The 14786-nt window shown below is 51.0% G+C and overlaps 1 protein-coding gene across 1 annotated transcript; it reads left to right on the top strand.

The window, feature by feature from the left end:
• The first annotated feature begins 9788 nt into the window (after nt 1-9788).
• On the top strand, nt 9789-11451 carry LOC123116285 (cyclin-dependent kinase inhibitor 6). The gene is made up of 3 exons (XM_044537266.1): nt 9789-10336; nt 10457-10555; nt 11114-11451. Exons 1-3 carry the CDS (start codon nt 10242-10244, stop codon nt 11181-11183), a joined length of 264 nt encoding a protein of 87 aa, XP_044393201.1. The 5' UTR covers nt 9789-10241; the 3' UTR covers nt 11184-11451.
• Nucleotides 11452-14786: the final 3335 nt, after the last annotated feature.

The raw sequence follows: 14786 nt of genomic DNA, 5'->3' as shown, positions 1-14786 counted from the left end.
TCCTCTTCGACCTGTTCTTGCGCCCCATTGGGCATCGAGTACATCTTAGTGGTGACCTGGAAAACAACAAGCAAAGCGAAAGTCAGTCGACCGAGTTCTAACAAAAACGGAATGAAGGAAGCAAGATCACAATCGGAGAAACAGAGTCGTACCGTGTCTAGCTCGTATGATTGGTCGAGTGGAGGAATCCTCCTGGCCCCTCGGGGGTTGTCTTTATTCCCTGTGATGGCAGTCATCCACCTCTCCAGCGTGGCATCCTCGACCTCCTCCGGGTGGACCCGAGTGGTGTCTTAGGTGCCAGAATACATCCACATGGGATGGTCTCGGTATTGGAGAGGCTGGATGCATCGTCGAAGGAAGACTTCCAGGAGATCCACACCAGTCACCCCGTCACGGATAAGCTGAACTACATGCTCGACCAACACTCTAACCTGCGCTTTCTCTTCCGGGATCACCTTCAAAGAAGAAGGCCTTCCCACTCAGTCCATGGAAAAAGGAGGGAGTCCAGTCGACTGCCCTGGCATCGGCTGGTCTTTGCAGTAAAACCAGGTCGACTGCCATCCATGAACCGACTCGGGAAGGACCATGGTCTGAAAGGTGCTTTTTCCCCTCATCTGAACTCCGAGGCCCCCACACATCTGAATCACTTGGGTTCTCTCATCACTCGGATTAGCCTTTTTCACCGTTTGTGAGCGACAGGTGAAAATGTGCTTGAAGAGACCCCAATGAGGCCGACAACCCAGGAAGTTCTCACACAACGACACGAAAGCAGCAAGATACACGATAGAGTTTGGTGTGAAATGGTGGAGTTGTGCCCCAAAGAAGTTCAGAAATCCCCGAAAGAAAGGATGAGGAGGCAAATAAAATCCACGGTCGACGTGAGTGGCCAAGAGGACGCACTCACCCTCCTGAGGCTGTGGCTCCCACTCATTCCCCGGAAGCCTCGCTGATCCATGGGGGATCAGTCCTTCATCGGCCAGGTCGTCAAGGTCCTTCTAACGGATCGTCGAGCGGATCCAGTCGCCCTGGATCCAGCCCCGCGGCAGGCCGGTCCTTGACAAGTATCCACCCCGACTGGTCGCCCTTCCCTTCCCCTTCGTCGTCGCCTTCTTCGCCCGCTCCAAAGCCGCCGTCTTATCCTTCACCATCGTCGCCGGCGAAGCATGGACGAAGCAGCGGCGCTAGGGCGGAGGCGAGCGCGGCGGATGAATCTGGAGAAGAGGGAAGGAAATGAGGATGCACTGTTCAAAACCACCGCCCGACGCCTTATATAAGGCTGCTTCCGAGTGGCTGACACGTAGGCCCGGGCGATCCTGTCAAATCCCGCAACAGTCGCGCGCGCGATACATGGCGAAAAAGGTGGCACAGGAATCGAGGCGTCCCTGCCTTATCCCGTCCGATTGCTGCGGCTTCACCCCGTCCCGCGCGCTTCCCAAAATTCGAATCCCACAAAATCCGCGGGTTACAGAACAACTCGTCAGATGGAAGATCTCCTCCACTCTGTCACTCGGAGCTCTCTAAGCGAAAACTTCACTCGACAGATACAAAGAATGGATCAAGGCGACTGAAAAAGAAGTTGGTGTCGTCACCTAAAGCTCATTGATCCAAAACAAGACATACTCATAGCATGAGAAATGGGTCGGAAGAATTCTCAACTCCTTCCCCACTCAAACCTCGATCCATTCGGGGGCTAATGATGAAGCTATGTACCTAGGGTAGGGTCATGGACCCGTCCAAACTACCCTACCCAAGGACATCTCTAGAAGAAACCACCTGTCAATCGACTCAGAAGTGTTCCACTCGACAGACTCGAAGACACTCGACCATGAAGCCAACCACTCGGCGGCCAGGAGGTCTAAAGTCACTCTGCATGTAACGGTCTGTCATTAAGTAGCCTTTACGGTCTTCATAGCACTTTATGTGGGCATTACCAGTAACCCCCAGTCTTAATGTACTTTAAACCCTGCATAACTGAGGGCCGGAGGGGTCTGGCAGACTCTATATAAGCCACCCCCTCCTCAGTTTAGAGGGTTCGCACCCCTGCAACTCATACGCATATAATCCAGTCGACCGCCTCCGGGCTCCGAGACGTAGGGCTGTTACTTCCTCCGAGAAGGGCCTGAACTCGTAAATCTCTCGCATATACAACTACTCCATAGCTAGGATCTTGCCTCTCCATTAGTACCCCCCTACACTACTGTCAGACTTAGAACCATGACAGGGACCGACATGCAACTCGGTAGGACCGATATGGTTAGGGTTAGGGCATAACGGGTGAGGCTGATTACACAAACTCGGTGAGACCTATTTTGGTAATAAGCTAACCAGAGAGTTGGTCAGGTAAACTCGGTGTGACCAATTCGCTCATCTCGGTGGGACCGAAACGTTAGGAAAAGGAAACAAAGAGTTTGCATTGTAATCTCGGTAGGACCGATTACACAAACTCGGTGGGACCGATTTTGGTAATGCATACATACAGAGAGATTACAACCCCATCTCGGTGAGACCGAGATCCCTATCGGTGAGACCGATTTGCCTAGGGTTTGTGGCAGTGGCTATGACATCTGAACTCGGTGGCGCCGGATAGAAAGAATCGATGGGGCCGAGTTTGACTTTTGGTTTAGGTCATAGGTGGATGTGAGAAAGTAGTTGAGGGCTTTGGAGCATATCACTAAGCATTTTGAGCAAGAACCTCATTAAGCAACACCTCATCCCTCCTCGACAGTATTGACTTTTCCTATAGACTCAATGTGATCTTGGATCACTAAAATAGAAAATGTAGAGCCTTGAGCTTTGAGCTTGAGCCAATCCTTTTGTCCTTAGTACTTTGAGGGATCCACTTCCTCTAGTCCATGCCACTCCATTGTTGAACTTATCTGAAACATACTAGGTAAAGGTATTAGTCCAACAAGAGATATGTTGACATAAATTACCAAAATCACCCAGGGAGCACTTGTGCTTTCACGTAACATTGAGCTCGATAAAGAGAGGTTGCGTCTTGCAAGAGAGACGGAGGAGTCGAGGATTATGTTGTAGGACATCATTCTTGGATGAGGAAGGGAAGAAGTGTTCGCTCCGCATGAAGAAGATGATCAATGACTGCGAGGACTAAAGTCGTTGATTCCTTCGTGTATCTCTTATATATTTATATACATGAACTATTGAATTTTGGTATGCACTTAATTTATTTGGGCTACACTATCTTTGTATTGATGAATGTATGATGAATTTGCGTTGCATCATCGTCGTGCATTGATTTGTATGAATTTGGACATTGAGATTTGGGGAGTGTGATTGTGGAGAGGGTCAAATGAAGACCTACCCGGTGATGTCCCCTAGCACGTCCGCGGTCATATATGGGCTCACATTAGCTACTCGTGGTTGCAGATGCTCTTACTACATGCAAAGAATCATTTCGAATTCTTGGGTCCTCCAAACTCATGGACCTACTCACACAGAGTAAATTGCAGAAAACCACCAGTTTGAAGGTTAGATTTGCGAAAAACTCTACAATATTTTTTTGCAGAAAACACCATGTCTTCAGTAATCTTTTTGCAGAAAACGCTGATCGGCGGATCGGGCTCAGATAAGTGAGATTATGACAGATGGGGCCCATCGGTCAGGCTGACATGGCACCAATCTCTCACACCGTTGCATCGAATCATTTTGCATGACAGGGGGCCCGCTCGTCAGTGAAACACTCTCTGTGTCAGGCCACTCAGTCATTTTATCAAGAAGGTGCAGCTCACCGCGGCCGTGCAGGTGTTGCAGGGCGCAGGAGGTTCGCCGAGGCGGTCTCCGGTGATGAAATGGAGGCACGCAACGTGGATCCAACGGAGATGACCCGATCCCGACGGGATCTGGACGAATGGAGGGCGGCGAGGCGGTTCCCGACGTGTTGCGCCCGAAGGACGTCACGTTGCTGGCCGACAGGTGTCGCCGTGGCTCTCGCCCAGGGTCGACGGGTCCGGCTGCTGTCACCGACGGTGAGGACTCCCCGAGCTGGGTCAAACCAGCGGGCTCAGGCACACCGCGAACCTCGAGATCCCGTCGCTGCTGGCGCCTAATCCGCCAGGCCTGCCATGCCGCTGGTGATGGTGATGGTGCCTGGTCGGGGAGGGCGACGGGAACCACCGGCTGTTGCTCGTGCTGCCTCCTGGGGACTCGGGCTCCTTTTCCACCGACCGCAATAGCGACGAGGACGACGTGTCTGGCCTCTGCTTGCGCCAGACTATGGCCGACAACCACAAGGTTCAGATCTGGGCGAGGCAACGACGACGGCGGGCCTGGGCGAGGCAATGGCGGCGACGAGCCTGGTGAAGCAACAACGATGGTGGACCTGGTGAAGATAAGATGAACCAGTTTTTTATTTTTTTTCTTCCAATGACAGGTGGACCCACATAGGGATGATAACGTTACCAGACGTTGCCGTTACATGTGAGGTGTTAAACGGTGCCACATCAGCCTTACTGGCGGGTCCCCTCTGTCATAAACTCACTTATATGAGCCTGATCCGCCGATCAGTGTTTTCTGCAAAAAGATTACCAAAGACATGGTGTTTTCTGGAAAAAAAATGTATTGTAGTGTTTTTCGCAAACCTAACCTTCAAACTGGTAGTTGTCTGCAATTTACTCACTCACACATATAGACCCATCATAATGCGGCTTCCCTGTATGCACTACTCCCTCCGTCCAGGTGCATAAGGCACCTAAGAAGGTGCAGCGCGACCTAGGCGTGTTTTGATTGGACTAGTCAAAATTAGTTAGCGCGGCTTTATATGTGTGTTTAGTGGGGAGGTGCACTTAGGCATCCAACCATGTTGCGTGGCTGTTTGCATGCACGTCCAGCAATTATGTGTTGGTGCTTGCATGCAGTGGCCATTTGTAATTTTTTTTTGAGGAACCGGCAGGAGCACTGCCTTTTCATATAAGAAGGAGAATAAAATTTATGTACAAGAGTGTTCCGGTTTTCTGAGAGAAACCGGACAAAAACCCCTAGGAACTAATCAACCGATACCGGCTGCCACCTGTGCTCGGCCAAAGGCCAAAGTCCTTTGCTTGATGTCGTCGAAGGCAATAGCTGCTACCTCTAGGTGCGTGAGGCGAGTTCCATTGAAGATGCGTCGGTTTTGCTCCTTCCAGATGTTCCAGATGGTGTAAAGGAAGCGGCCGCTCCGCCTTCTTCCGTTGTCCTTGGGCAAATTGGTGGTGAACGAATCCCACCAGTCCGAAATCCCCATCGAAGGGGGCAACGTGGGCGTGGCCCCAGAATCCTCTCTCGTCCACACCTGGACGTGAGACCAAACTGCGGCGGCAAACGGGCAGTCCTTACAGAGATGAGTGGCCGTCTCCGGTGCCCCAAGGCAAAGGGGCAGCGAGGGTCGTGCGGCCAGCCACGAACGGCTAGCATGTCGGCCGTGAGGATTTTTCTGTGGAGCACAAGCCAGGCGAAGAACTTGCATTTTGGCTCAGCGTGTGCCTCCCAAATCTTGGCTGGGGAAAACCTGGGATAGGATGCAGAGAACTGGGCCGCGTAGGCCGAAGCAGCAGAGTAAATGCCATTTGGTGTCCACCGCCAAGTGATGGAGTCCTCCTGGTCCGGGTTCAACTCAACCTGAGAGATAGCTGATGCGAGGGCAATGAACTCCTGCAGATGGTTAGGCGATGAAAGACGGGCCACCGATCTGATCCAGTTCTCCTCCTGGAGCTCCTTCATCACAGTTCTCCTCTTCCTGGTGGCAATTTTTTACAGCTCCGGGAAGGCCCGAGACAGGGGCCCCGTCCTGTCCAGTCGTCGTGCCAGAATAAGGATTTTCTCCCATTGCCCAAGGAGATGGTGGTAGAAGCCCTGAAGAGCGCCATATCCGTCTCCGTATTTGTCTTGTTATCCGGGTTAGACTCACAAAATTAATTACTCCATACCACGCTAGCTAATTGCAGTACCTTACATTATAGGAATTTCTGGATTTCGTTAGGTGGCTAATGCACCTGGACAGAGGGAGTAGTAAGTTTGAGATAATTTCATGACATTTTTATGGTGTGAATACAAGGTTGTTGCTGGAGTTCTACGAAATAAATCTACACGAGTATGGCATATATTTGATATCACAGATTTTGGTGTCTTTCTCTATAAACTCAGTCAATGTTTACAAAGTTTGACTTTTAAAATAATCTATAGGCGCTATAATATGAAACATGAAAATTTGCTCGGAATCAACCGGAATTTAATTTAAGTTTATTTCCGTACCGAGCGACACAATTGTGTCTCTCCCAGTCATCATTCATAAACTTTTTTTTTTGAAACGGAGGCAAAAGATTTGCCTCATCGATTAATTAAGAAGAAGAGAATTGCCCAGTTAATTAAAGGAAAACCGGGCGAAAACCGATACATATAGACCACATGCGGACTACTCTCTAAGAAAGAAACTCCATGACACCATGGTCAACCCAACAAACATACATAACATGCAACAACCATAAGCCCTCGCAAAATGACATCGCAACGAAACCCTCAACGAAACCACCGAACGCCACCAAATCCACAGAGGCGAGTCAATCGAAGATGGATGACAAAAAGACTGAGCATCCTCCATTAAGCAGTCGCGGACGCCTTCCTAATAACGTCAGTCTTCTTGCCTATGTTCCTGATAGCCTTCTTCACCTTCTTTATTTTGCCCGTAGAAACCTCCTCCGCTAGGAGGCAAGCAATCGTCTTGGCAGACCCAGGACAAGCTGCATCCAAGCTGGTGAGCAAGCGGCCAAGCTTTTTCGCGAAGACCACCTCATCAATACGTGCCAACATAGCGTCGCGGTCAAAGATGAGAGACTGGACGGGCTTCGGCGCCTTAGACACAGGTGTCAAAGCACCTACCTCATCAAACTCAGCACCAACAGACGCCACCGGGCCAACAACCTCAGGTGAGAGAGCAGCAGCAGCCGCCAAACCTCCAAGGTCCACAAAGGCAAGCGGCTGACTCGGCTCCAATGAAAACGATGAGGTCGCAGTCGGCATCGCCAAGTCCCCTCCAAGAGACCCTATCTCCTCGGGAAGCACCATCGAAATAGGCAAAGTGGGCTCCCCACAAAGCTTCTGAAGCTCAGACATAATCCGCAGCACCGGAGTCACGACCTCAACAATGAGTTCACTCCCTGAAGGAATCGGCATGACAGGCAGCGGCAACTGACATACTGTAGCACGAGGGGAGAGATCTCCATACATGCCACCTTCCCCATCGACAGAGACAACCTGGATCTCGGGCAGTAGGGACACATCAGGCACAACCCCAATCTGAAGCTCAGGCAGCGAAGACACATTCGGCACCACCTCTAGTTTGGCAAGAGCAGCCTCCGCCCTCCCCAAAACACTGCCGGCACGCGCAAGGCAGTCGTGAAGCTCAGTGCGAAGCATCTTGGTCTCCTCCACCAACCCGACATGCTCAGCCGAGATAGACGGGATCTGCACATCTATCATGGAGACATCACCGGTGGAAGCAGCCGATGGAGCATGACATTGGAGCGGCGAAGCTTGGTGGACAGGCTTCTTAGCACGACAGAAGCGAGCGATATGTCCAGATCGAAGGCAGTCAGTGCATCGGATTGGATCCCTGCAGGAGTATGCGCGATGACCTCGACGGAGACACCGGAAACACCTGTCTCTCAGCCACGTCGGAGGGGAACGCCGCACATTGATGGAAGGGCGACCAAAAGCTGCAGGAGGCGGCGAGCAGCGCCCCTTCGAGACAGTCTGCCATCCCCCTTGCTCACGCTCGAGAACATCAGCCGCCTCATCACGATGGAAGCATCCACGCCAATCCCCCCAACCAGGAGCAACGAGTGCAGGAGGTTGGCCGCCGGGCAGGCAAGGGCGTCCAGCAGGCGGCGAAGCAAAGGTATCCAGGCCCTCCTGGGAACGAGCCTTCTGCCCTCCGATGGCCGGGTCCGATCTGCGGCAAGCAAGTGCAGCCGCGGCTAGTGCGGCGGCGGCGAACGTCGATGCGGGAGGGACCACGGGCGCTGGCTCGGAGGGGAGCGAGCTCGGTGGCGATGGACGCGAGCTCCCGGGCGCGGCCGGCTGGAGGAGGGACGGAGCCGCCACGGGGACCAGGATGTCGACAGCAGCAGCCGTCGTCGACGGAGCGGGGCAGCCACCAGCTGCCGCGGGCATGGGTGGCGTCGGTGTCGCGGTGGCCGGCGCCGGAGCTGGGCAGTTGCCGGTAGCCGCGGGCATGGGGAGCTTCGGTGATGTGGGCGCTACGAGCTCGCACGGAGGCATCACCAGCACCGCCATGGGCACGGCACGAAGCTGGGTGGGCAGGTCCAGCGTCGTCGTCTGCGGCGGCGGAAGCAGGAGGTCCCGATCCGGATCTGACCGGGAAGACGATAGGGATGGCGGCGGGACGTCAACCGGCTTGAAGCCCACAGGCAACGAGGGTGGAGGCGGCGGCAACATGGCGGCTGGGCTGCGAGCCAGCGGTGGGGTGGCCGACGGGGCCGGAGTGGCCGCCGCCGGTGCGCGCTAGCAGGAGAGCTCGGGGTCGGGTCACTCGGCGCCCCGATTATTCATAAACTTTGGTATTTAAAGTTCCAACCTCATTTCACACTATAGAATTTTTGTGACTATTTGAGATTTTTTTGTTTTAGACTTACAAGGCAGGTGCTCTTTCGATTTCATTAAGAGGGGAAAATGTAAAATACAAGAGCGACCCAGGCTATGCGAAAAACTAGGCCGAAAATCACAAGAACAGAAAAGGAAAAAGAAAACAACCACCAACGACAATACGAGCAGACCACCTCCACCTACGATCCCGCCCCGAAGTGATTATAAGCAGAATCTCCAGAAACTGCTTCGGGAAGGGAGGCAACGCTGGTGGACGCCGCTGTAGCTGGCATCGACCCCAGTCGAGCACAAGTTTTCGCACAGGCCCGCGCATGACCACTCCACCGAACCCCGGTAATGGTCTAGCCTAGCCAACAGCTCCCAACACCGCTCCTTGCTTCGACCGGACACGGCCCATTGATGGGGACGGACTCTTCAACAATGCATCCAAGGAGAAGAAGGACTCCCACAGGCGCAAACATCACCCCTGTCGAAGAATCAGTCTTTCGCCCAGAGCCTTATGCCACACCACCTCTAGAGACTCCGGGGAGGGAGCGAAGCCTTATCGAACCTGCGAGACTGAGCCTCGACTCCGCTCGTATTCATCAGTGACGAAACCAGAGCAATTGAAACAGAAGGAGCAACATTAAGCTTATTGATAGACCAATAACATCAAGTAACACATAAGACATCATTTCTTATTGTATTTATTTGGTATTGCAGAGGAAGATAAATTTCTCTACGGGCACATTATTTATTTGGTATCTATAATATCAGTTACTTTTGTAGATTAAACTATACGGGCACACTATTATTATTAATTTTTTAGGGGAAAAGGCACACTATTATTGACGGAGGCAGTATATTGTAATGTTGTCCTGTCCTTTGCACGGGTAAAAACAAAGATCTTCCAGTTTGGCACTGCGGCGCTCCTGTGCACTAGGTCCGTCACAGGGACTCGGCGGTTTGTCCGTAGCAACCGCCAACCGGTCACCCGTGCCACAGCTACATCGGCACGTGACGGTAGTAGCAGCATATACAGCTCGCTCGCGCGCAATTTCCCGCGAAGAACCCCCACGATCGCGCCTCCTCCCCGACGACCCCAGCGCATGCGCATGCGCATGCATCTACCCCCCACCTCCACGGTTCGACGGGCCGTCCCACATTACCGCGCGCGGCGGGGGAGGCAGCCTGGCGCAGGCGTGCGCACTCGCATGCGGCCACAGTGCCGCGGGCGCCTCACGCCCCGCCCGCGTGGGCCGGCCAAGTACGCCGGCACCCCGCGCCCGCGCGACACGTACGCCCCGCTCCCTTTCCCCTCTCGTCTCATCCCATCTCCGGCTTCCTTTCCTTCTCCTGTGCTAGCTAGAGTGAGTAGCTGCTGTTAATTACTAGTAGTAGTACGTACTACACGGAATCTCTCGGCTCGGACGTCGTACGACCACCTATAAGCTCGCTCGCGGCCTCCACCGTTTCATTTCCCACCTAATCCTATCGTTATCTCCTCCCACCCAGCCCCAGCCCCACTCCGGCCCCGTAATACCCAGCGAGCAGAGCACAGCACCCACCACCGGCACAGGCGCGCGCGTGGGTGGAAAAAAGTAGAGAGAGAACAGGAGAGAAGGAAGAAAAGAAAGAAAAAAGGCATGGCCGCCACCGCCGCGGCCATCGTGACGGCGACGGCGGCGGCGTCGAGCTGCAGCAAGCGCGAGAGCGTCGGCATTGCGGCGCCCGCCGACTTGTCAGTCTCCAGCTCCCTTCCTTCCTTCTCCTCACGGCACGGCGCTGGCCGTTCCAAGCCGTGCTGCTGCGTGTGGAGTTCTCTTCTCACGCTTTGGCTGCTGCCTGTTGTCGTGCGCAGGACGAAGAAGGCGAAGAAGGGGAGGTCGCCACCGGCGGAGGAGATGGAGGCCTTCTTCGCCGCGGCGGAGGGCGACGTCGCGCGGCGCTTCGCTGCCAAGTGAGTACCGCACATGCATGAGTCAGGCAACAGCTTCCTCCTATACGCTTGGGGAAAAGCCACCGTGGATTTATATGGGAGTAGCTAGCTAGCAATGCATGCGTAGCAGTGGGCCTGTAAATTCTGCTCAAGTAACATGAGGCCTCTGCTGAAGATCTCGGTTGTCAGTCAGTTTGGTGTTGCACACACTCACACAGTAAAAAAAACGCTAGCATGTGTTTTTCTGTTGCTGTTTTCTTTTTCTCTTGAAAAGGCCAGCTGCTGGTGCTAGTGTATGAAGGAATTTGAAGAAAATCACTACACAGATAGGGAGTTTTTGAGCACACAAAAAAAGAAAAAATGGGGATCTTGGTCTTTTGTAAAAACCCACACACGCAACGGGGACGGACTGGGAGAATTCAGAGCAGCAAAGGAAAAAATGATTTCAACTCAATTATGGATTTTGGCAAATCAGCTCAAGCAATTATACACTACTATTTCCAAGAAAAAGTGAGGTTGGCAGTGCAGTGCTTCTCCCGGTTCTTTTCTAACGTTTGGATCTTGCGCTTTGGATTGAAGGTACAACTATAACGTCGTCACAGACGCTCCCATGGATGGGCGGTACGAGTGGGTCCGAGTGAGGCCGTAGCAAGGAAGGATATGCCGCCGCAGCCAGTCAAGTGTCAGAAGCCCGCACAGACAGACCACGTTGTGTCCTTTTTAATCATTCTTTTGTAGTTACCCTGTCATGCTTTATTAGCTGTAATTATTGCTCACGAGATGCCTAATCATGTGAAAGCTCACCATGTAAAAGTCGCCAGTGGATGCCCTGTTTCTCCTGTAGCTAGCTTGCTTTTATTAACTTGTCGTGATATGTTTTGTTTCATCAAGAAAAACAAAGCGTCGTTATCTGTGTACATTGTCTCGTAGTACTAGTACTTTTGTTCTGACACTGCATATCTCTAACACATCATAGCATGGTAAGTCCAGCCTACTTTCAAAGCAAAAACATACAGAACTGGGACAGATCCGACCCGTGAACGTCTGTAGACGCACCCGGACACGTCCAAGACAGTGTCCACGGCCTCTTAAATGCCCTACTGTACATCACACTGCTCGTATCGAAATCTCAAATCCATGCACATGGATCATACACATGAATCGCATAAATAACATTTGTTCATAGCGAAAAAATACATAATTTAAATATAAAATTTGTTTCAAGTGTACAGTTCAAACATTAAACTCCCTTTTTCTGTTGTGGGTCTCCATATGCTCCACAAGCGTGCACATTTCGATCTCGAAGATTCCGATGCATCTTCAGAAAGTTCACAAATATGCTTCGCGTCATGTTTCGGGAGGTGGACTTGTACTCTTGGCTTCTCAAAATCATGTGTTCGGACTGCCTCTTAACCCTCATCATCCTCGACAATCATATTGTGCAAAATGACGCAACATGTCGTCACCTGCCACAAGGTATTTGATTCCCGCATCATTGCAGCTCCACAAACAATACCCCAATGAGCTTGTAGCACTCTAAATGCCCTCTCCACATTCTTCCTAGGTACTTCTTGCACTGTTGTAAAATGGGCATTGTTTGTTACCATGGGGATCGTATATGGTCTTCACAAACGCGGTCCACTAAGGATATATACCATTGGCAATGTAGTATCCCATACATTGTAGTTGTGCTGCGACGCATCCCCCTACATAGTCTCGTGAATAGCGGAGATTGTGGAGCACATTGATGTCGTTGTGCGGACCAACCATGCCAAAGAAAGCATGTCAAATCCATAAATCCCTTGATGCCATTGGTTCTAGTATGATGGTGACCTCTTTGAAGTGGCCTTGGTACATCTCGTGCAAACTTTTGGGTCAGCTTTTTCATTGGCAATGCATGCAATCAACTGAACGGAGCATACCTGGTAAACCTCTTTGTTGCTCCAATAGCCATCAACCCTTTTGTATCTTGCATAGTTGGTTCTCTCAGATACTCCGCTCCTACTGTCACCATGGGGCAGGAAAAAATCTCACATTGGCATCAAGGCATGTGCTCTCCCCCGTCCGAACCATCTCACCAATGGCATCAGTGTCGGTACCTAATGCAAACATCTTCAGAGAACCAGTGCATTTCTGCAACGGAGAGAACGAGAGTTGTCCGCAACAATCCTTCTTGAGACTAAAGGAGGGATCATGTGCCTCCATTCCCTCCCCCACGTGGAAGAACAAGGGTTTGCGCATACGGAAGCGTCTACGAAAAAACGTTGCAGGGAATGTTGGTCCGGGTTGGAAGTGGTCCTTGTAGAGTATTCGTGCATCAGCGACCCTATCCTAGTTTAGAACTGTCCTTCTTTTGATTGAACCCTCGAAGTTTAGAACGTGCTCCACTTCCCTCCATTTCCGCTGATCATCATCATCAACAACTCAACATCTTTGTCATCCAAACCCAACGAATTGATGCACTCTTTTTGAATGAATTCATGAAGCTCCTTGTTTCGATGCTCCTCATCTGATGAACAGACGAATCAATCATTTTTCTTAAAAAAGAAAAAATATGACAGGAGGAGCGGGAATACCGCGGCGGCATCTGTGCCCGGGACGGCGAGAATGGCGGTAAGGAGTTTTATGGCGATGGCACGACACTATTGGTTAGGGATGTTGGTGGAGCTAGGCACGGATGAGGGAGGACAGGAGAGAAAAAGGTAGGTCTGATTGGGTCGGGGACGGTTTGATAAAATTTGGGGCAGGTCTGGTCTATCGGGTCCGAGGTTGTAAGTGCATCTAGTGCCCCTGAGTGATTTTGGTGTATTGAAGACTTATAGGTTAAGGGACTGATGCGTTTGTGAGTGTACACAGGTCTATAAGTCTACGAGGAGTTTGATAATTACAGAGAAAGTTGACCCTAAAAAATGAAGTTCTTCAAGTGAAGACTTTGGATTTCTGAAGACTTTGAAAGTGAAGAAATCGGTGTGACCTTGAAGACCTGGAATTCATTCGAGGAACATGAAGCGTGAAGACTTTTGTTTTCGTAGTTTCATTTTCTCTTTCTTTAGTCGTAGGAAATAAATACTGTTAAAGGGGGTCGAGGAAATACTAAGAATTTTTTTCCATGTGATGCTCAACTCAAAATCCTACACCTACCAATCCCTTCGAGTGAAGCCATTGGAAATCTCATACAGTTCAGTCAATTTCTTCAGTAACAGAGACGAAGTTCTTTTGGTCGCTGAGGAATTTGTTCTGATTGAGGAGTTAGGAATTCGCCAGTGCGGATTGCCTACACAGTAAGGAACATGATAGCCCTGGGGAATTTGAGAGTCAAAATTCCGATCGTTGTTATGCTATGCGCCAGCTGCCCCAAAATATCTACCCACCTAACAGTCATATCATTGAAGGGTATTTATGTCTTATCATGTCAGGCTGCTCCCTAGGCTATAAATAGCCACCCCTACAACCACTAGCTGGTTGGCTGCTCCGAGAGAAACTGACACTTGTCATTTGAGAGCATCCCATCCTCCGAGGACTTTGAGCGAAAATCATCAAGTGAGAAAAACCCAAACCCAAACACCTTCAAACCCAAAGTGATTGAGCATCACTGAAGAGATTGATCCTGCGTGGATCCGACGCTTGTTACCTTTGAAGACTGTGCTTCTTCCATACGGTTAGGCGTCATGGTCTAGAGCATCCAAGAGGAATTGTCGATCACCGAGTGACCGAGTCTGTGAAGGTTTGGAAGTCACGTGAAGACTTACCACGAGTGATTGGGCGAGGTCTGTGTGACCTGAGCTCAAGGATAATACGGTGAGGACTGTGTGTCCAGGACTGTCTGTCCTCAGGTTTAAATACCTAGCCGCTCCAACCAGACGTACAACTGAGACAGCAGTTGGAACTGGTCTACCAAATCATTGTCTTCACCAAGCTTACTGGTTCTATTTCCTCAACTCTTTCATTTCCTCATTTCAGTTGTTGGTGTGCTTGTTCATATCTGTTTGAAGACTTTGACTGAAGACTTCCTCAATTTCCTCAGTTCAATTTCTTCAGTCTGTCGGTATTCATCCTGTGTTATCCTGTGTTTATGCTTTCTGTACTCTGTGCTTGTCTTCATTTCATCATGATGACCATGCTTGTGTTCTGTTATGTTTACTTTTGAGTACTTATTCCGCTGCAAGTAGTTCTCCGCTAAGGAATTTCCTCACCAGCAAATTCCTCAGTGAAGAATTCATAAAAATCGCCTATTCACCCCCCTCTAGTCGAT

The sequence above is a fragment of the Triticum aestivum genome, chromosome 5B (assembly GCF_018294505.1).
Source record: "Triticum aestivum cultivar Chinese Spring chromosome 5B, IWGSC CS RefSeq v2.1, whole genome shotgun sequence".
NCBI lineage: Eukaryota > Viridiplantae > Streptophyta > Magnoliopsida > Poales > Poaceae > Triticum > Triticum aestivum.
Note: the sequence above shows the minus strand (reverse complement) of the source record. Positions and strands in the feature narration are given on the sequence as shown.